At 36.4% G+C, this 21,797-nt stretch overlaps 1 protein-coding gene across 1 annotated transcript in view; it reads right to left on the bottom strand.

The window, feature by feature from the left end:
• LOC103254305 (double-stranded RNA-binding protein Staufen homolog 2-like) overlaps positions 1–21,797 on the bottom strand; it is a 145,057-nt gene that overhangs the window by 5,599 nt on the left and 117,661 nt on the right. Inside the window, exons 4-8 of the mRNA XM_021709712.1 lie at positions 19,927–20,086; positions 18,479–18,586; positions 14,477–14,689; positions 5,943–6,080; positions 385–522 (exon numbers count right to left, since the gene is read on the bottom strand). Coding sequence (XP_021565387.1) covers positions 385–522; positions 5,943–6,080; positions 14,477–14,689; positions 18,479–18,586; positions 19,927–20,086 — 757 coding nt within the window. The remainder of the gene's footprint in view (positions 1–384; positions 523–5,942; positions 6,081–14,476; positions 14,690–18,478; positions 18,587–19,926; positions 20,087–21,797) is intronic.

Here is a 21,797-nt window from a genome sequence, read left to right as displayed (position 1 = left end):
GCCTGGGCAGCGAGACCTCATCTCTACAATAAATCAAACAAAAAAAAAATCAGCAGGGCATGGTAAGCGTATGCCTGTAATTCCGGCTACTTGGAAGGCTGAGGCGGAAGGATCGCCAGAGCCCAGCAGGTCGAGGCTGCGGTGGCCAGGAGCGGCCACTGCACTCCAGTCTGGGCAACCGAGTGAGACTCCAACTCAAAAAAAAAAAAAAAATAATAATAATTAATATTGTTTATTATGATATCGTGGGGTACAGTTAAGGGTTAGGTATACAAATATGCTTTGTTCAGGCACCCTTGTTGATAAGAGGTGTCTCCCCGAAGACCAGAATTTTTTAACCACATTGATATTCTGGCAGAAAGGAAATATACATGCAAATCTAACCCTTACCTTCTCAAGTTGATCCTGAAGACTAGTGGATGCTTTAAAACCAAGTTGTAACAGCATTGCTTCTGCAGCATTTTTTTTGGCTATCTTTTTGTTAGGTCCTGTTCCTGTAGCAACTTCACTGCCTACCTTGACCTAATAAAATTTAGAATGAAATTAACAATAAGCAGAAACTCCTTACATCATAAAGCAGTATTTTTGCACTTCAGCTCAAAAATATAAAGTTCAATTCAAAATTAAAACAGCAGGTAAAATAACATTTATGCAATACTGCAAATACAAGTAAAATATACATTAAGAAAAATATGAAAAAAGAGTCTTCAAAACATCAGTGGGTGGTTACCTCAGGATGTTAGACATTTAGAGAATTTTTACTTCCTTACACAGGTATATATTATTTGATCTTTTAAAACATTAAATATACATTATTTATATACGCAGAAAAGCAATTCTTAGCAGAGTTCATGTTGGTTACAACTACATTTAGTATTCTTTCTTTCGAGTCATAAACTGAAAAGGCCAAAATTCATACTGGTGCCATTTAAAATAATGTTCACATTGCATCCCAAATTTACAAAGATTTATATTAAACAGTTCTCCAAGAGAATTAATGTAACAAGGGTTACTACAATATTGTGGTTAGAAACAAAGGCTTCCAAGTCATACTGGGATATGAAAATCAACTCAACTCTACTATTTCCCAGCTGTATGAACTGGTGCAAATTATTTAACATCTCTAAGTCTCAGGTTCTTCATCAGTAAAGCAGGGACAATACCAAATACCTCATAGTGTTGATTTTAAAACTAAACACAAGTATATAAACCACAGTGTTTAATCCCTCACAATTGCTCAAAAAAAGTAGCTTTTGCTAGGCATGGTGGCTCAAGTCTGTAATCCCAGCACTTTGGGAGGCCGAGGCGAGAGGATTGCCTGAGCCCAGGGATTTGAAACCAGGCCGGGCAACTTGGTGAGACCTCGTCTCTACAATAAAAAAAAAGACAATTAGCTGGGCATGGTGTCACATGCCTGTAGTTCCAGCTACTTGGAAGGCTTTGGCAGGATTGCTTGATCCCAGCAGGTCGAGGCTGCAGTGGCTTGAGCATGCCACCTGCACTCTAGCCTAGGTGACAGAGTGAGTTTTTGACTCAAAAAAAAAAAAAAAAAAAAAGTAGTTTTTTGCCAGGTACGGTGGCTCACACCTATAATCCCAGCACTTTGGGAGACCAAGGTGAGAGGACTGCATAAGCCCATGGATTGAGACAAGACATAGGATCAATAAGTGATTGAAGAAGCAAAGAGTTAGTCACAACTCTGAAAATGAAGCAACGTAATTCCAAATAACCTATAGGAAAAAGAAGAAATCCTAATGGAAATTAGAAAATATTTTAAATATACAATCATGGCACTATATCAAAACTTGAAGGATGCAGTTAGTGAATTATAAGAATTGTAACAATTTATGAGAGCATAACATGCTCGAGCATAAAAAGTCAGTTTATAAAAGACAACTGGATTTCTATCCTTCAATATTCAGAACCTAAAATGAAAAATATTAAAAGATACCATTCATATTAAATGAAAATCAAATACCTAGAATGTACAAAGCTTCACCGAAAACAAAAGCATTGAGAAACATTAAGAAAAATCTAATACATAAAACGATATGCCATGTTTCTGAAGACAAGAGTAGTATAATGATATCAGTTCTCTTCAAAATGACCTATAAGCTCAAGGAATTCCAATCAAAAAGCCCATACACATTTTTACAACACTTGAACAAGTTGATTCCAAAATTTACATTAAAATGTCAAGTGCTATGGGGGACATATCCATCTGGATATATAGACTTATCATAAAGTTAATATAAAGAAAAAGACAGATGAATTTGACTGCATTAAAAATTACTCCTGTTTCTCAAAAGCACTATAAAAAAGTAACGAATAAAACTCATAATACAAGGGAAGCTATTTGCAATTCCATATAACTTCAAAGGGCTCACATACAGTGAAAATATAGTGAATTCCTATAAACCAAGTTTTTAAAAGCCAGTAGAAAATGAGCAAGAACGCTAAACAGGCAATCCATATCTGAAAAGTTGGATTGCTTTACCAGACGTCACTGTGCTTTGTTTAATAAAAAAAATAGAAAGTTTCAATAGCTTCATGTCACACTTTAGTATAATCTCACAATGACAATGCACTAAGACACACTAACAATGAATGGATATATGATACAACAGAACTCAGTTTTTGGCTACACAGCAAGATACTTCTAGTCATACTGTTCATTTTTGGCTCTTGTATAAAATAACATTGGCTGTTTTACCTGTCCCAGAAAATACAGATTCCCATTCGGTATCCACACTTGGAGTACTGTCTGCCATTTATCCTTACACCATTATTTAGAGTTTTATTTGTTTTACTATTTCCATCAAACATATGCTTCAATGAACCAACCACTTTTAAGGAATTGGAGGATATATGCAAATGACATGAAAAAGAAATTGTACTCTTTCAAAAGGATTTTATCAAGACAAAGTTCTTGGAGCATATAAAAAATTGAAAATATAATTGTTACAGTATTTCTGTAACAACTACCACAAATTATATTGTTCAAATCTGTGAAATGTTTTGCTTTTTTTTTCTGAAACCAGAAACCACCATATTGCAACAAATCAGAAGTAGTGTATAAACCTTACCCTGAGAAGCACTTATCTAGTACAGTCATGGCAGCACATTGGAGATGGATGAATACACACTACATGCCATATCAGTGCTTGCCTCAAAACAGCAGGCCTATGAATAACATGCTCAAATCTCTGGAAGGCCAAGATGAGAGAACTGCCCGCGCCCATGCATTCAAGACCAGCCTGGGCAACTTGCCAAGACCTCATCTCTACAATAAATCAAAAAATCAACTGGGCATAGTGGCACACACCTGTAGTTCCAGTTACTTGGAAGGCTGAGGTGGAAGGATTGCCTGAGCCCATCAGGTCGAGGCTGCGGTGGTCGTGAGTGTGCCACTGCACTCCAGCCTGGGCAACAGACTGAGACTCTGACTCAAAAAAAGAAAAAAGAAAATCCCTGGCTATAGTTACCTCTGCTACCTGTTCTTTTTTCCAGGGTTTGGTTGTTGCTGGAATCCCTGTTAGTGAAGAGCGTTAAGTCAGCTACCTCAGAAACTTCATTTACTGCAGAGGGTCAAAAGACTCGCCAAAGTAAATAGAAGCAAAAGATCTCCAAGCAGCAAATAACTGCAAAACACTTTTTATCTGTTTTTACATGCTATACACACCTAACTCACTCTCATTTAGTTTTTCTCGTTTCATCCCTAAATCTCATTTGTCCACTCAAGCTTGATACCCTCTCACTCCAGGCTCCTCCTCTTGGACTTGTCAGCTATAACTCCATTCCCATCTCTGGATTTACCTTGGCTGTGTGACTGCTGGGTTTCCATCTAACCTATTCTGATGCCTTCAAGACTTGCGTCATCTAGATCAGATGCTGCCCAAATTCATTTTCCCATTCATCCACCTCTTGCCTGAGAGGTGCATGATTCAATAGTTTGTAAGTAGTTATTCTAGTAATCTGTTCAAAAGACCACAATGCTGAAGGACTCTTATTTCCTGCTAATAAACACAATAGTCACACAAAACATCACTTTATTATAAAAGTCAAGTATATAAATAAATTTCATTTATCTTCCTCAAAGCTCACAAATTTTATAATTATTATAAATAAGATCTCTACATTAAAATGTTAACTACTATGTTCAAAGAAGCTCAATTATTGAATTATGCAGTAAATAGAAGACTGCCAGATTTTTATCTTTAAATTAAACAAATCATTCACAGAATCAAGTCCTCAAAAAAACTAAAACAAGAGTTTAAAACAGAATTTAACAAAAAGTTAACTCATTATATTTCACTGAGATACAAATAAAATTGATGAAATATGATTTACAATTTTTAACAACCTGGTAAACTTAATCACAGGTCAAAAAGTTATATGATATATAACAATACAGCATGCTGATATGTAATTTAGTTATCATTTTCTGTTAAAAAAAATTTAAATATTCCCCACAAAAATCAAGTTTTAAAAAATCTGCTTTAGAACTAACTTCCCAATAATGCCATCAGAGATTTTCTTTTGTTTTCTAATTACTGCCACAAAGTAACTGCATCCATTTTATAACATACAAACTTACTCTTTCTTTGGTGATAGATAAAAATGAGCATATTATCTCTAGATATTTTACTTCCACATTCAATTATAACAAATGATAACATTGCCTAAGTAGTTCAAACAAAAACCTTTACTTTGATAAAGCTGCTGCAATATTGTAATGAATCCACTGGGACTTTCAGAAGGGGGAAAAAACAATATGAATTCAGTGTGAAAACATTTAAAAGCACAGCCAAAAGTCCCTATTTGACTAGAACGTTTATGAGTACCCATAAAATGGAAGCTGGCCTAAGATACTCTAAATTCCTTTTTCAAAGGGGGTACTCAATATATTCCACAGAAAAGAAACTGTTTAATAAAGCCAAAACTAGTTTATATTCTCAATATATGTCTAAAATTTCGGTGATCTTTTTTCTTCAAGCTTTGGAGTTCAAAGAATACATTCTAGAATTCTTCAAAGCTAATAATCTTTTTTTTGAGTTGGAGTATTACTCTGTCTCCCAGGCTGGAGTGCAGTGGCACGCTCACAGCCACCACAGTCTTGACCTGCTGGACTCAGGCTATCCTTCTGCTCAGTCTTCCAAGTAGCTGGAACTATAGGCATGTGCCACCATGCCTAGTTAATTTTTGATTTATTATAGAGATGAGGTCTCACCAAGTTGCCCAGACTGGTCTCGAACCTGTGGGCTCAGGCAATCCTCTCACCTTGGCCTCTCAAAGTGCTGGGATTATAGGCATGAGCCACCACCCCTGGCCAGCTAAGAATCTTAAGAGGAAAAGTAGTGAATATGATTTAGGCATTCTACTTCATTCCTAGTCCCCACCTATCTGCAAATACACTAGCAACCATTCTTCGATGTTCTTGGCTGCACAATGCAGCAGTGAGATCTCTCAGCAATTCTGAATCCCTCAGCCCCCACTACGTTGAGCTAGCCAGCTCACTCTCTTTTTCTAATTTTCCTGACAGCTTATAAGCTCATGCTGTTGGACCTGTTCCATCTACTACATCCATCCTTCTAAATTTTGTTTCCAATTCCATTTGACTCCAATTCCCAGTAGTTAATAGACTCCGGCTGCAAAATGTAACACAAAAAGCTAAGAGATAGGCCTTAAATGATAAACTCTTTGGTAAACAACCTGTGTGAACTCACAGTCCCTTCAAGTACTCAACGTTGTCTATTCTAACATGTCCTTGACACTTGAATGTTTCCACTAAGTTGGTAAGTAAGCCTGGGGGAAATAAATGATTTAAATAGAAATACAGTTTTACTTTCTGCTATAAAGTCCTATTTTGCCTTTTGCTCATAAAGCTATTTCAACCTAAGGATTTCTATATCTCTTCAATAGTTTCAAAAAGTTAGAAATACCTGCATCACAAATTCTCGGCGTCGAGGCATTCCTCTTTCTGAAAGCAAAACATAATCCGGTTCCTTTTCCTTTTTGGCCTGTTGAATTTGAGCCAGGCGGCTAATGGGGTTCATTCCTTGACCATATTCTGGTCCAGCCTAAAATTAATTTTAAAAAAAGTTTCAAAATATGCATGTAAAACTTGTTATTGGAGCCTTAAAGAAACCGTTGTTTTCCCTCTCCACCCCATACCCCAAAACTGTGACTGGAAAAGATAAATGAGAATTATTTATGAAGATTTATAAAAGAAAACCATAAAATGAATCGGTAACTAAAGTTTCCATGGAGCTCAACAGCATTATTGATATGCTCAGGCAACAAAACTGAGCAAACTCTGCAGTACAGCAAAGTTGCTTTACAACTTTTGTTCATCAAAAAACACCAAAATGTTGAACATGAGAAGACAAGACATGAACTGGGAGGAGACATTTGCTTAAAAAAGATATACCCAGCATTTTAAAAATACTTTTTAAAAAATTCCTAAAAGGTATTAAGAAAAAGAGAATCTAAAAGAAAAATAGGAAAAGGAGATAAAAAAAATATTTCAAAGAAAAAATAATAATCAATATAATTTGGACACAGAAAATGATCAGTGAGATAATATTTCACACCCACAATTTAGTAAAAAATTAAGAAGCCTGACAGCCCCAACTGGTGAGAATGAGGAGTAACAAAAATTCTTTTTTCTTAAACCAAATTCTTACACAACACTGAGAGTTGCATAAATTGCAAAATCACTTGGCAATGTCTAATAAGGTGGTATATACTATCCGCCAGTAGTCTATTATATATGGTATATGTATAGCACATATATACCCTAGAAAACTACTACCCATGCGTGCTAGCTCATATGTATGGGAATATCCAAAGATGCATTATTTGAAATAGAGAAAAAAAAGGCCTGGAAATAAATATTCATCTTTAAAAGAACAGATAAATTATGGCAGATTCACAAAATGAAATGGTATATAGCAGTGAAAATGAATTAGTATTGCTACATGCATCAAGATGAATGAATTTCAGAAAGATAACAGTAAATAAAAAAGGCAAGCACAGAATAATATACACAGTATGATATAATTTATGCAAAGTCCACTAAAACTACAAAAAGCTGCTGAAATTAAGATCTAAATAAATTTGAGACATATCACATTCTTTGATCAGAAGACTCAACATTAAAACGTCAATTATCCTCAAACTATCAATTCACGGCAATCCCAATAAAGATCTCAGCAGGATTTATTTTTCCTTAATAATTGATAAAGCCAGGCCGGGCTCAGTAGCTCAGCCTGTAATCCCAGCACTTTGGGAGGCCGAGGTGAGTGGACTGCCTGAGCCCGCGGGTTCGAGACCTGCTCAGGTAACTTGGCAAGACTTCATCTCTACAATAAATCAAAAATTAGCCAGGCATGGTAGCGTGCACCTGCAATTCTGGCTACTTGGAAGGCTGAGGCGGAACGATCGCCAGAGCTCAGTGGGTCGAGGATGTGGTGGCCAGGAGCGTGCCACTGCACTCCAGTCTGGGCGATGGAGTGAGACTCCAACTCAAAAACAAAACAAAACAAAACAAAAATAATTGATAAGCTGATGCTAAAATTCATATGGGAATGCAAAGGGCAAAGAACCAAAACTTTGAAAAAAAGAATAAAGACCCAGACTATCTGATTTCAAGATTATAAAACTATTGTATAAAGCCAATACAAAGAGATCAATGAAACAGAACAGTGTCCAGAAATATATCCACACACATATATGGTCAAGTGATTTTCAAAAAAGGTACAAAAGCAATTCAGTGGAGAAAGGGTGGTCTTTTCAACCAATGGTAATGGAACATTTGGCTATTCACATTCAAAAAAAGGAAAAAGAAATTCAATCTAAACCTCATTATTCATTTACAAAAGTAACTAATTTGAAATACCTCACAGATCTAAATATAATTTCTAAAACTATAAGTCTTCCAGAAGAAGACACAGGAGAAATTTTTGTGACTTGGTTAAGTAACCATTTCTTAGATACATTCCATAAAAATAGAAATAATAAAAATTTAAAATAATAAATATAATTATTAATAAATAATAAATCTTCAAAATCAATAACTTCTCTTTGAAAAAGAAAAGTTACAGGTTTGAAGTAAACATCTACAAACAACATATCTAAAAATTCAGTAATACACTTATTATTTTAAGTGAGCAACTACATTTTTTTCAGCAGGCAAAAGATTTGAATACTTATCAAGCCTCAGGTGTCACTAAATAGATTTAAAAATTCTCAGTATCAGTAGTTACTGGAGAAATGTCAATTAAACCCATAAGAAGACACAAAAACACATGTATCTGAACATCTGACATTTAAAGGACTGATTAAGGTAAGTGTTAGCTAGGATGTGGAACAACTGAAATCCTCACACACCACTGATGAGACGGTAAAATGGCACAGCCGCTACTGTTTTGACCAAGAATTGCTAGTTTCTTAAAAAGCTAAATATAAACCTACTAAATGACCAAGTCATTCTACTTTGAAGTATTCAACCAAGAGAAATGAAAGCAAATGCTCATAAAAATAGACATACACAAATATGTTCATAGTCAATTTATGCATGACAGTCAAAAACTCGAAACATCCCAAATGGTAAACCCCAAAAGGTGAATGAAACATTCCAACAGGTGAGTGGATAAGCAAATAGTGGCATATCAATATGATAAAATACTATTTAGCAGCAGGAAACTGCGGGGGAGGGGGATCTGCAGTAGTGAGACTCTGCCAGGGAGGGGGGCACACATCATCAAAAAAAAAAAAAAATGAGACTTGGAAGGCTGAGGTGGAAGGATCACTGGAGCCCAACAGGTCGAGGCTACAGTGGCCGGGAGTGGTCACTGCACTCCAGTCTGGGCGACAGAGTAAGACTCCAACTCAAAAAAAAAAAAAAAAAAAGGAGAGAAAAAAATAAATACTACATAGCAATAAAACAACGAACCATTCATACATACAACAATATGGATGAGTCTTAAAATACTTATGCTGGGTGAAAGAAGTCAGCTTAAAAAAGACTGGTTTCTTGGAAACTGAGGGTGGTGGATGACAAAAGGGCGTAAGGAAACTTTTGGAAGCAAAGGATGGGTTCATTATCTTGATCGTGGTCATGGTTTTTCAAGTATAAGCTTATACCAAAACATATCAAACACTGTACTTTAAATATGTACAGTATACCATGTCAATTATACCGCAATAATATTGCTTACAAAAAGTAAACAAATACCATTTTTTAGAAAAACAAACATAGTAAAACTTAAGGTAGGAAATGACAACACAAAACTAATGACAGTGGCTGCGCCTTTAGAAGATAGCATGAGGATATGATCGAAGAGGAACACACAGAGAGCTTCAACCTTACTGAAACGTTCTATCTCAAGTTGGGCAGTAGAGTTTACTTCCATTTATTCAATATGCTTTCTCACTTATATATAGTTTATATATATAGTTTTTTATAGTTTATATATATGCAAATTTATATATAGTTTTTTGCATGTATTATGACTTAAAAACAAAAATCCTTGTAAACCAAATATGTGAACCTTCTTCAGATATTTTCCCTAGAAATAAGATGTGCATATATCATAAGGTCAAAGCTTTACTTCTACCTGTGAAAATGTTTATCTTAAACAGGTAGTAGAGAGAAGGATAAGCACTGTGTTACAGATGACACATGTTACACTAAACTTTAAGAGTCACTGTAGCCGGGCTCGGTGGCTCAGCCTGTAATCCCACGCCTTTGGGAGGCTGAGGTGAGTGGATTGCCTGAGCCCGCGGGTTCGAGACCCGCCTGGGCTGCGAGACCTCATCTCTACAATAAATCAAAAATCAGTCAGGCGTGGTAGCGCATGCCTGTAATTCCGGCTATTCGGAAGGCTGAGGTGGAAGAATCGCCGGAGCCCAGCAGGTCGAGGCTGCGGTGGCCGGGAGCGGCCACTGCACTCCAGTCTGGGCGACAGAGTGAGACTCCAACCCAAAAAAAAAAAAGAGTCACTGTATAAAGAGACCTAGCTATGCCTGGTAACTGCTACCATTGAGAATCTTAACAACATCTAGTCAGAGCCTTCAGAGTCTCTTAAATTATGTTTAGGATATCAGACTTAATCCAAAGAGTAATGGGAAACTACTAAGAGATTTTAAGCAGAGGCATGACATGATCACACAGGTGTCTCTAAAAGACACACTTTCTTTAAAAGACCATTTGGTTTCAAAGGTCCTTGGAGGAAGGCTAGTTAAAACCTTACTGTAGTAGCTTAGACAACAGATGACTGTGAGTTGGACCAAAAGATGGCAGAAGGGATGGAAAGAATGGAACCAATTTAAGAAATATTTAGGCAATGGAATAAGTAGGATTTAATGATTGATTATCTGGACATAGGGGTAAGAGAGAAGTTAAAAATGAATCCTGACTTTCTGTTTCAGCAGCTGTTTGGTGGTACCAGTCACTGAAGAAAAGAATGTTGGAAGATAAAGAGATTTTGAAGGGAACATGATGAGTTTTGGGCACAAAGTTTGGGTGCCTGCGAAATATTAAGTGAAGATAGAGAATAGGCAGTGTAGACTACAAAAGAGTAGTTGGGAGTCATCTACTTAAAGATGGAATTGAACCCCTAGAAGTAGAAGAGCGACCTAGATAAGGAGTAATGATAAGGCAAAGGGAGAAGAGAAAGCAAAGGAGACTTTTAGCTTTTGATAAAATACTGGTTTCAACCTATATCCTCCCAAATAAATATTAAATAAATTATTAAGGGAATGAACAAGGACTGATGAGAAAAGAAAAATTTAGGCAATGATTTATTAGTCCAAGATTGAGATCTCAAAGAAAAGACAGAGAAATTCTGAGTTTGGCATTAGAAGCAGTATACCCAGTTCGTGAAGACATTCAAATAAATGTGTTTCCAGTGATAGGCTGTCTTTATTCTTGTTTAATTTTGCTCTAAGAATATCTTTAAGTTCCAAATAAATTGTTGTGGCTACAGATTCCAATGATAAAGAACCAGATCCATACTTCCAATTTAGATAATGAGAGTTCTGAAAATCTTAGGAATGGCTTGGTTTACTTCTTTGATTAAAATGAACTACTAGCACCCTTGACAGTTACATTATTCCTTGGACACCAAGTCTTAGATTATCATCCCACAAACTAGAAAGGACAATCTTATAATAGCTGTGTCCAGAACATGTTATCTCCAACACTGGAAAGCATTCTTTGAGGCCTCATCTTATAAAAGAGAACTACATTAAAAACAGGATGTAAACCCAAAGATATCATCAAGGAAGTTTTACATGTTAACAGGGTAACTCTATAAGTCTTAAAGTCCAAAAGTTCACAATTAACCAGTTTCAAATGGGCACTGGAGTCAGACATGACAACTGAATCTGAAACCTGATTCTGCTAAAGGATCTTGGGTAAGCTCCTATATTTCCGCCCCCCTCTTTTGGATGGCCTTTTTTTTAAAAAAAAAATTTCAGAGTCTCACTCTATCACCCAGGCTGGAATGCAGTGGCACCACCATGGCTCACTGCAGAATCGACTTCCTGGACTAAAGCAGTCCTCCTGGCCTCAGCTTCCCAAAGTGCTAGTATTACATCATGTCCAGCCTAGGTAAGTTTCTTAAATACAAAGGGCCTTGTCTGTAAAGGGAAAGACTGCTATATGATCAAGAAGATCAAATGAGACAATGTGATAGTTTTATTTCTTTAAATAAAATGAAGGCAAATTATCACAGATATTTTCTCTATTGAATATAAAAATGTATAAGTCATACAAGGAAGAGAGGAAAATGTTGAAAACCAAGATACTATTCCAAGTGGATCTACTTACTGGCACATTATAAGGTATGATCATACTTCAGATTATCTAGATTCCAACTCATTATATGCTTGTTGTTTTCACAAAATAATCTTATATCTCAAAGGCTTTATTTTAACATAAGACAGACATGGCATACGTAACTCAAGTATGTTGTATCTGAGGAAAAATGAAGGAAGCTAACCTAGTTTGGAAATAGGAGAGAATCAGAGAAGGCCTCTCTGAAGAAGTTTAAGCTGAGATGTGAATGATTTGATAGGAGGGAAGTTCCAGAATAGCATACTTAAATACTGTAACCAGTAGCAAATAATTTTGAGAATTCAAAATGTTTTTTCTGTCCCCCACTTCTGGAGAATAACATTTAAACAATAACTTGCTTTTAATAGCTATAGCTAAAACAAGAGTTAGATGTATATCCTGCTGTAGAAATGTATAGATCTTTTCTAGCCTAAAAGTTTTGTTTCTTAATATATTAAGATTAGATTTTTAAAAATTAGCTGGGCATGGCAGCACATGACTGTAGTCCCAGCTACTCAGGAAGCTGAGGCAGAAGGATCACCTGAGCCCAGGAGATGGAGGCTGCAGTGAGCAGTGATCATGCACTGTACTCCAGCCTGAGCGACATAGTGAGACCTCAACATGCACACAAAAATTCGATTTAGTTTAACAGATTAAATGTAAGTTATTGTGACCAGTGTTGTGCAATTCTGCGTAAAAACACTGTTCTTCCATCATAGAAAACATAGATTTTATATGTTAAAATATTAAAGAAACAGTTCATGGATATATTCACATCCATACAGAATGTGAATAGACAGTATTAGGTACAAAATAGCAATAGAATATATTGAGTACTTTTATAGTATTGCATTTTATTATTAATAATTACTAGTGCATTCTGTGCATTGTTTCAGTTAATACTTTTAACAATCCTATGAGGTAAGTCCAATTATTATTCTCACTTTATATATGAAGAAATGTAAGATAAGAAAAATAAGGTAACTTGCTCAGGTCACAGGAATTCATACTCAAGACTGACTTCAAAGATCATGCTCTTAACAGCTATGTCCTACTCCCTGACTGTCAGGCAGGAGCATATGAATCATAGTCAGTCCTCTTTGGAACCTCTATGACTTATGATGAATGGATCTATTTGGCATTTACTTTTAGTCTACCTGACATATAATGCATATTACTATTTCAGGGAATGTATAACCTATGTCATTTAAGTGAAGTAACACCAGTACTCATAAAAAAACAAACAAGTATTTATGTAACTGTTTGTGTGCATTTTTTTCTATTTTTTGTGTCACAGTCTCCCAGGCTGGAGTGCAGTGGCATAATCACAACAATCATGGCTCATGGCAGCCTCGACCTCCTGGACTCAGGCAATCCTTCTCCCTCGGCCTCCTGAGTAGTGAGTAGTTGGGACTACAGGCATGTTCCACCATGCTTAGAAATTTTTAAAAATTTTTTGTTAGAGACAAGGTTTTGCTATGCTGCCCAGGCTGGTCTCGAACTCCTGGGTTCAAGCAATCCGCCTGCCTGAGCCTCACAAAGTGCTGGAATCACAGCCATGAGCTCCCGCTCCTAGCAATAGGTAGTTTTAAATAAAACAAAAGGTACAAAGGTATAAAACCTACAAAAATACCTAAACTGTATGCCGCTTCACAATAAAAAAAAAGGTTCAAAGATTAAATATATTTCATATCTGTAATCCTTTATTTGTATAGCCTAATCAGAAGACTGCTAAGTGAGGCTGAGCTAGCAACTGAAGGGCTGGCAATTTAAGACTTCCTCTAGAAACACAGGACTTCAGTTCCAGACATGTCACACACATTTCAAGCATTCATGGGCACTGTCCCGTAATAAATGCTGACTCATCTCATTCCTCTGATCTCTGCCTTTTTTCTTTTTAATGTAAATAAAATATGCTCCAATAAAATAGTCACCTCTTGAAAAGTTGTATGCTCTGTATTTTTCTTTGGCAAGGTATACCCACCTGAAAGAATGGAAACAAAATAATACCATCTACCACATAAGGCTGCTATGCGGCTTAAACGTGATAAAGCACTCAAAGCGCTGGGACAAAGACTGGTACATAAAGTGCTTTATACTTTCTAGCTCCTGTTGCTATCAATGTTGTTAGCATTATTCATATGATGATTACTCTATATCCTGTTACCATTTCATGATGTTCTAGCAGCCTTGCATGCTAGAACACTAGATTAGAGATCAGAGCAGTTCAGGTTGTTCCACATGATAGCTGAATAAAAATGAGCAAATTCATTTAACATGTTTTACAAAACACTTGTAAGATGAGAGATAAGGTCATCTATCTTGAACTGTCATGATGAGGATTATACTAAAGGTGCCATGAATAGGAAAGCACTTTTTAAATAATAGAAAAATATAAATATATAAGGTATATGTAAGGTATTATTATCTGATGAACACATGTAAGCGCACACAGGTGTTTAAAAAGCAAAACAGGATTGTCATTAATATATAATCACATGTCCTTCCCTGATTCCAGGACTGTATATAACCCATAGGTTCAGGGACCTGCCTTATGAAAAAAAAACTTTTATATATAACTACTATAATACTTATTTAGTAAAAACTGACTGATGTTCACAAACATACACTTACCTTTACTATTGTTTTAGGGCGTTTTTTAAAAAATAGTTTTGGCTTTTCCACCACAGGAAGAGGTGGAAGTTTTTTAAGCTCCTGTAAGACAGTGGTTGCAGCGCGCTTCTTGGAGAGCTTTTTGCTATTTCCCTCTCCTTCTGCAGAGAATTCTCCCACTGACACCCTAGTAACAAAGCTTTTCATATGCGGTGGTCCACTTTCTTTAATAACCTATGAAATACAATTAAAATATTAAGTAATGTACAGGCACTTAAGATGTATTCTTATAGCATGACATTCTTAATATTCATATCTTAATTGATACTGATATTATGCCAAAATTATAGTTGTTTTCTAAGAAAGCTATTATGAAGGTATTTTATCGAAACTATCCACACTTGGTGCTTAAAAAACTGAAGCTGAAAGAAAAAACTAAACAAACACATTCACTTCATATTCAAAACTGTTTTTTTGCTACTTTAAAACAGATAAGTCTAATTACAATTATGGTCTCCCCGTGTCTTATGGAACATACTACTTTAGATACCACATGAGACTGGCCATTTAGAATGATAATTTGTAAAGTTACCGCATATGTATCTAATTTTCCCCTATGTAAGAGTTTGCTACTAGAGAACAAGGTCTATGTCTTATTGTAGTTTTATAACACATAAAGCATCCTGCTTGAGGGAGTCTCTGAAACAGCTGATGATGAAAAAAAAACCTGAATTTGACAGAGACTTCAAAACTTTGTTTTACAGAAAGAGATATTTATTCTTTTTTTTTTTTTTTAACTGAGTTGGAGTCTCTCTCACTCTGTCACCCAGGCTGGAGGGCAGTGGCACACTCCCAGCCACTACAGCCTCGCCCTGCCGGGCTTCAGCAATCCTTCCTCCTCAGCCTTTCAAGTAGCTGGAACTACAGGCATGTGCTACCACGCCCGGTTATTTTTTATTTATTGTAGAGACAGGTCTCACCAAGTTCCCCGGGTGAGTTTCGAACCTGTGGGTTCAGGCAATCCTCTCACCTCAGCCTCCCAGGGTGCTGGGATTACAGGTTGAGTCATCAAGGCCAGTCAGAGTATTTATTCTTATGATATGATCCTAAAAAGGTAAGTAGTTATGCCATAAAAATACCTAGCTTTCTAGAGTAACGAATTATAAATCTGTCAACTATGAATGCAATGTTCCTAAACCTTGCTTAATCTGATCTCATTTTTGAACAACAACAGCTTTTGGAGAAAAAATACCTTCCAAAACCTGAGTACTCAAAACTCTAGTTTCCCTCAAAATTCTGACCTATAAGAGACACCCTACTTACTTTACTATTTAACATTACATTGATAATTGCCATTCTGACTGGAGTTAGGTGGTATCTCAGTGTGGTTTTGATTTGCATCTCCCTGATGATTAGTGAGGTTGAACATTTCTTCATGCGTCTGTTGGCTGCTCAGATGTCTTCCTCTGAGAAGTGTCTGTTCATGTCTTTTGCCCACTTTATAATGGGGTTGTTTGGTTTTTTCTTTTCAGCACGTTTGAGTTCCTTGTAGATCCAAGATGTTAAGCCTTTGTTGGACCTGGAGTTGGCAAATACTTTTTCCCAGTCTGTGGGCTGTCTCCCTGCTCTTTTGATGGTTTCTTTGGCTTTGCAGAAGCTTGTTAATTTAATGAGGTCCCACTTGTCTATCTTATCTCTTATGGCCTGTAGGTTTCGGGTTTTGTTCAGGAATTGGATGCCAGTTCCAATTTCCATAAGGATGTGTCCTGCATTTTCTAAGGTTCTTATGTTTTGAGGTTTTACATTTAGGTCTCTGATTCATTTAGAGTTAATTTTTGTGTATGGGAATAGATAGGGGTCTAAATAACAGTTGTTGGAGAGGGTGTGGTGAAAAGAGAACACATACACTGTTGGTAGGAGTGCAAACTAGTGCAATCTCTGTGGAAAACAGTGTGGCGATTCCTAAAAGCTCTAAATATTGACCTCCCATATGACCCCACAATCCCCCTACTGGGAATATACCCCAAAGAACTCAAATCACTCTATAAAAAAGATACCTGCACACGTATGTTTATCACAGCATTGTTCACAATAGCAAGAACCTGGAATCAACCATGCTGTCCATCAAAAGAGGACTGGATTAAAAAATGTGGTACATATACACGATGGAATACTACGCAGTCATAAAAAAGAACAAAATCATGAATTTCTCAGCAACCTGGATGGAACTACAGTCTATAACACTGAGTGACCTCTCACAGAAACAAAGATCTGAGTCTCACATGTTCTCATTCATATAGTGGGCCTTGAACATCTATCGTAATACTATATGAAAAGGATTGACTGTGGTGGGAAACTATGCAGTGGAGGGAGGGGAAGGGAGGTGGGATTAATGGTAGTCAATATCTGTCTGGGGACGGGGAGACACCCCTTATCAACAAGGGTGCCTGAACGAAACATATTTGTATACCTAACCCTTAACTATACCCCACAATAGCAAATAAAAAATATTGATTAATAAAAAGAAACAAACAAAAAAACATTACATTGAAATTTTGTCTTCTAATATTGGGTACCAATTAGGAAAAGAAATGAAAACACAGTATTTCTCTAATCCAACATTATTGGGATAAAGAATTTATTATAAGCATACTTTCTAAGTAATTTAAGTTTACTAGTTAAACACCAAAACTGTTTATTTTAATCACTTTAATGGATATTCTTCTCAATTTGGAAAAAAAGTATTTTACTGACTTGATAATACTAAATATTTAAATTTTATTATTCACATTAGATCATCATTATGAATATCAGATATCTGCCCTATATACTGATGACCCTTAAGACTTTAAGGTAATTGTCTGTTCATTTTCATTGTAGCCTTTAAAAGATTCCATAATTTCCAACAATTTTTGTGGATAAGCAATTACTTTTGATAGGTTTCCATATTTTCCCTATCATTTCTTGCTGGGACCAATAGGGCCTCAAGTACATTCTTTTCCTGCCTTCCTCATTGTGATACTTTTAACCTGTTACAAGCTGAGAAATCGGATAACCCAACTTGTCAGAATTGTGTCCAAGAAGAAAGCAGTTTCTCAGTCCAGGTCAGAGAATACTGCCAATGAGTAGAATATGGGAGCTTTCTAGTAGGTAAATGAAGGAGGATTCTCCAGATCTGTTTATTTCTTGGTTCTTGCTGTTTTCCAGGTATGAGTTGCAAAATTAGTGACCTCTTAATAAGGAAGGCATTATTAAAATTATTTTTTAAAGTTTACTCTTTTAAATTTCATATAATTTTATAAATATATTTGTGGCATGTTTATCTAGTTGTAAAGTCAAAAGTTGCTTCATTACTTCTCAGTGATTCTGTTAGTTAAGGTTGAAGTTAAACAATTTTGGCCTCCATACAATTAAAGGAAACTGAACATTAACATATATGTGTCTTTAAAGACAAAGTTCTGTCATGATGAAAATTGAAATATCATACATACAAATGCCTTAATTCAGAAAAGACAGAGAAATCAACAGGAATGATATCATCACAATTTCTATTTTCCCCAAGACCTGTATCACTTCATGATAGTGGGTGTGAACACAAAGAAGCACATTAACTCTTGTAACAGTCGGGCTCGGTGGCTCAGCCTATAATCTCACGCTTTGGGAGGCTGAGGTGAGTGGATTGCCTGAGCCTGCGGGTTCGAGACCCGCCTGGGAAACTTGGTGAGACCTCAACTCTACATTAAATAAAAAAACTAGCTGGGTGTGGTAGCGCATGCCTGTAGTTCAGCTACTTGGAAGGCTGAGGCGGAAGGATTGCTGGAGCCCAGCAGGTCAAGGCTGCGGTGGCCGGGAGTGGCCACTACACTCCAGTCTGGGCGATAGAGTGAGACTCCAACTCAAAAAAAAAAGAAAAACTCTTGTAAGATACTAGTATACCAGTTACTTTTATTTATTTGTTTGTTTATTTAAAGTAGCCAAAGCAGGAGAAAAAAATTTCAAGATCCCTACTGATCACATACATACCTCAAAACTGACAGGCATATTTCGCTTCAGAGCAATTTCAAACACTAAGCTGATCTCAGATTTATTTGCATCTTTGTCATCATCCATCTCTTTTCCTGATTCACCATTCTAAATCACAAAAAATAGGATAACATTAGATGTTAAGTTTAAAACAAACTTTACATATATCCTACGGTCAAGAGGGCCTATCCAAAATATAATTTAAATAACAACAAACCATAGGCTATATCTAGTAGATTCCTATTAACAACATTAGGTGACGGTTTTCCTGCCAGGTTTTTTGCTGTTTGGTCTTTAGGTTTTTTCCTTGAAGTAGAAGCATTTAACACTGGGTTTGAAAGTTTTTTACTCAACTATACACTAATTTGAGTTTATCCTATATCCCCACATAGGTCTCTTGTTTTAGAGATCTCTACTCACTCCACTCCCACACCCAACAACCCCCACTGATATTCTAACATGATCTATGAAGACTAAGCTACAGAAAGAGTACATGATGCAACGAGTATATGAAGCAGTGTGTCTGGTACTGGCACTGGCCCCAGTTCACTTTATTCACTTATCTAACACATATTTCTGAAGGGTCTCATATATGCTAAATGTAGTCTAACTATTAGAGATAAGGAGACTGATAAGTTTATAATCTAACAGAAAACGAAACAGATAACGAAATAGATAAGAGATATAATGAAAGAAACATTTCCTAAGTCTGCCATTAAGCTAAATCTCAAAGGAGGAAGAACAACAGGTTTGAGGAAAAGAGAATTGTAGAGATGTAACTACAGGGTTTGAAATAACTAAGTGGGAAAAGTCCAATAAGAAGCTGACTATACTATAGGACATGCCTAAGCTAGAGATACTATTTTGAAATCAATGGGAAAAAATAGCTGAAGCCATGAGAATGAGATTACTCAAAAACAGCCTCGGGCAACCCCCTCACGTTCCCTCCCACTGTGGAGTTTTTTCTTTCCTCTTAATAAATCCTGCTTTCTCACTTAAAAAATAAAATATAATAAAAAAAAACAATCCCAATACCCTCATTTGTAAATTAATGTAGGACTGAAAAGTCCACAAAGATTCCCTATACTTTAAATTCTTGATTCTAGATTTACACAATATAGTCTGTGCTCAATTAGCATGGCATTAAACATAAGGCAAATGAATATTATTTCTCATCTTTGCACACATCCCAAAATTCTGAGTTGCCTGGAAAGTGAACTCCAGCGAGGAACCAAAGTTCTCAAAGGCAAGGTCATCCTGGCAGGACACAGAAGTCTAGCATAGTAGACAGATAGTCTGAGTAGCAAATCTTAGCAGATCATCACTCTAGTATTCTTTCCTATCAGAACAGATTATTTCTTTTAATTATACAATGTACTGATTTATCTTCTCAATAATCTCACTAGAAAAGTGTAAGAAAGAGAATACCACATGCAGTAATACCACACCTGCGATGATTTTTCTGGAATAGGTTCATTCTGCAGTGCTTGCAGGGCTTTCATTGCAGCATTGTGTCTAGCAGCTTGTCGAGTCTTTCCTTCCCCAAAAAATTCATTATTTCCTACAGTCAGCTGAACATAAAAGATCTTAGGCATTGGACAATGATACCTAAAATGTGACAATAAAAACATTAATGTTAGTTCAATAAAACCCCTCTACAGTCATTAATAGGACTTACTTTGTTTAAAATGATACGAAGTATATAATGGATTGTACCCTCTTACTAATCCTAGAAAAATTTTAACCTTACAAATGTACTTATAAAAGACAAAATATGAGATAATAGTGTACACTGATCTCCATAGAAAACACATACAGAATGCAACACTATCATAAACTGTGATAGTCATTTAATTATATCACAGGAGACTTCTTGATGAGAAGCTTTCAGTCAGATTTTGACATAAAGTGAGCCAATGGTCCAGTGCTGAGGATAGAGGAGCTACTACAGAGGCTGGAGACAAGCTCATGTAGGTGACAGCATAGCAGATTACTGTGCTTTTAACAGAGGATAATTATGATTAGAAATATGAGGGCAGAGAGATGGCCTTAGCACAATGCAAAGTAATAAGGAGATTGGATTCAATATAAGAAAGAATAAGGAGTTTAAGATAATTCTTAAGCAGGAAGTGTCATATTAATGTATTTTTAGATGAAAAATTTTAGTAGGTTTGTGTTTAATGAGACTGAGGTAATGACACGTGACTAGAAAGCTGCAATAATGCAGATAGGAGGGGATAAAAGAGTCTGTAAGAAGAACAAACCCAAAAAAATTTTAAGAAAAAATCCATAAGGTACGTAATAAAATTCATTAATTCCACAGTTATTTATGCACTGCCTTCTATATGACAAGGGAATAAGGGAACAAAAACACACATTATTGTAGAGAAGGCAGACAATAAATAAGATAGATATATAGAATACCTAGTATGTTGGAGACAGATGTAAGGAAAACTAAAGAGGGAAGGGTTTCAAAATGTCACCGAGGTATGTTTTAGATAGGGTGGTCAAGGAAGGTTTCACTGAAAAGATAACATTTGTGTAAAGACCTGAAATAAATGAGGGGTGAAACTTTGCAGACGTTTGAGACCAAGCACTTCAGGCAAAGAGAACACCAAGCACAGAGGCCATGAGGCAAGAGCATGCCAGGCATGTTCAAGTAACTCAGAAGAGGCCCATCTGGTTAGAGTGGAGTGAGGGAAGCTAAGTGAGGAAAGGAAAACTAGAAGAGAGAACTAAGAAGTAGCTGGATTCCACAGGGCATTCCCTAGACATGGTTGTAAGAATCTGACTTTCACCCTGAGTAAAATGACCAGACACTAGAAGGTTTAGAGCAGAGAAGTGACAAGATATGGTTTACATCTTGGAAGGACAATCTGACTACTATGTTGAGGCCAGACTGTAGGGGAATGACAGTGGAAGCAGGGGGATCTAATAGGATATTACTGTGATAATCCAGGGGAAAGGTGACAGTGGCCTGAACTAGAGTGCAGAGGTAGAAATGATGAGAAGATGCTGTGTTCTGGATGAAGTTTTAAAGTAGAAATGATGAGTTTATTCAAGGAATGGTTATGTAATATGAGAGGGGAATCAAGGATGACCCCAGGGTTTTGAAACCAACCAAGATGGAGTACCCACATATTGAGACAGTGAAGACTGCAAGAGAAATGGGTTTGCTCATGGATATTAGCAGCTCTGTTTTGGATATGCTAAATTATTAGACCTATTAGACATTCAATTGGAGACATCAAGTGGACAGATTTATGAATCTAGACTCCAGGAAAGAGGTCCAAGATAAAGTTGGAAATCCTCACTATAC

Source organism: Carlito syrichta, unplaced genomic scaffold (assembly GCF_000164805.1).
Source record: "Carlito syrichta isolate Samal-C Ts95f unplaced genomic scaffold, Tarsius_syrichta-2.0.1 Scaffold274391, whole genome shotgun sequence".
Taxonomy (NCBI): Eukaryota; Metazoa; Chordata; class Mammalia; order Primates; family Tarsiidae; genus Carlito; species Carlito syrichta.
Note: the sequence above shows the minus strand (reverse complement) of the source record. Positions and strands in the feature narration are given on the sequence as shown.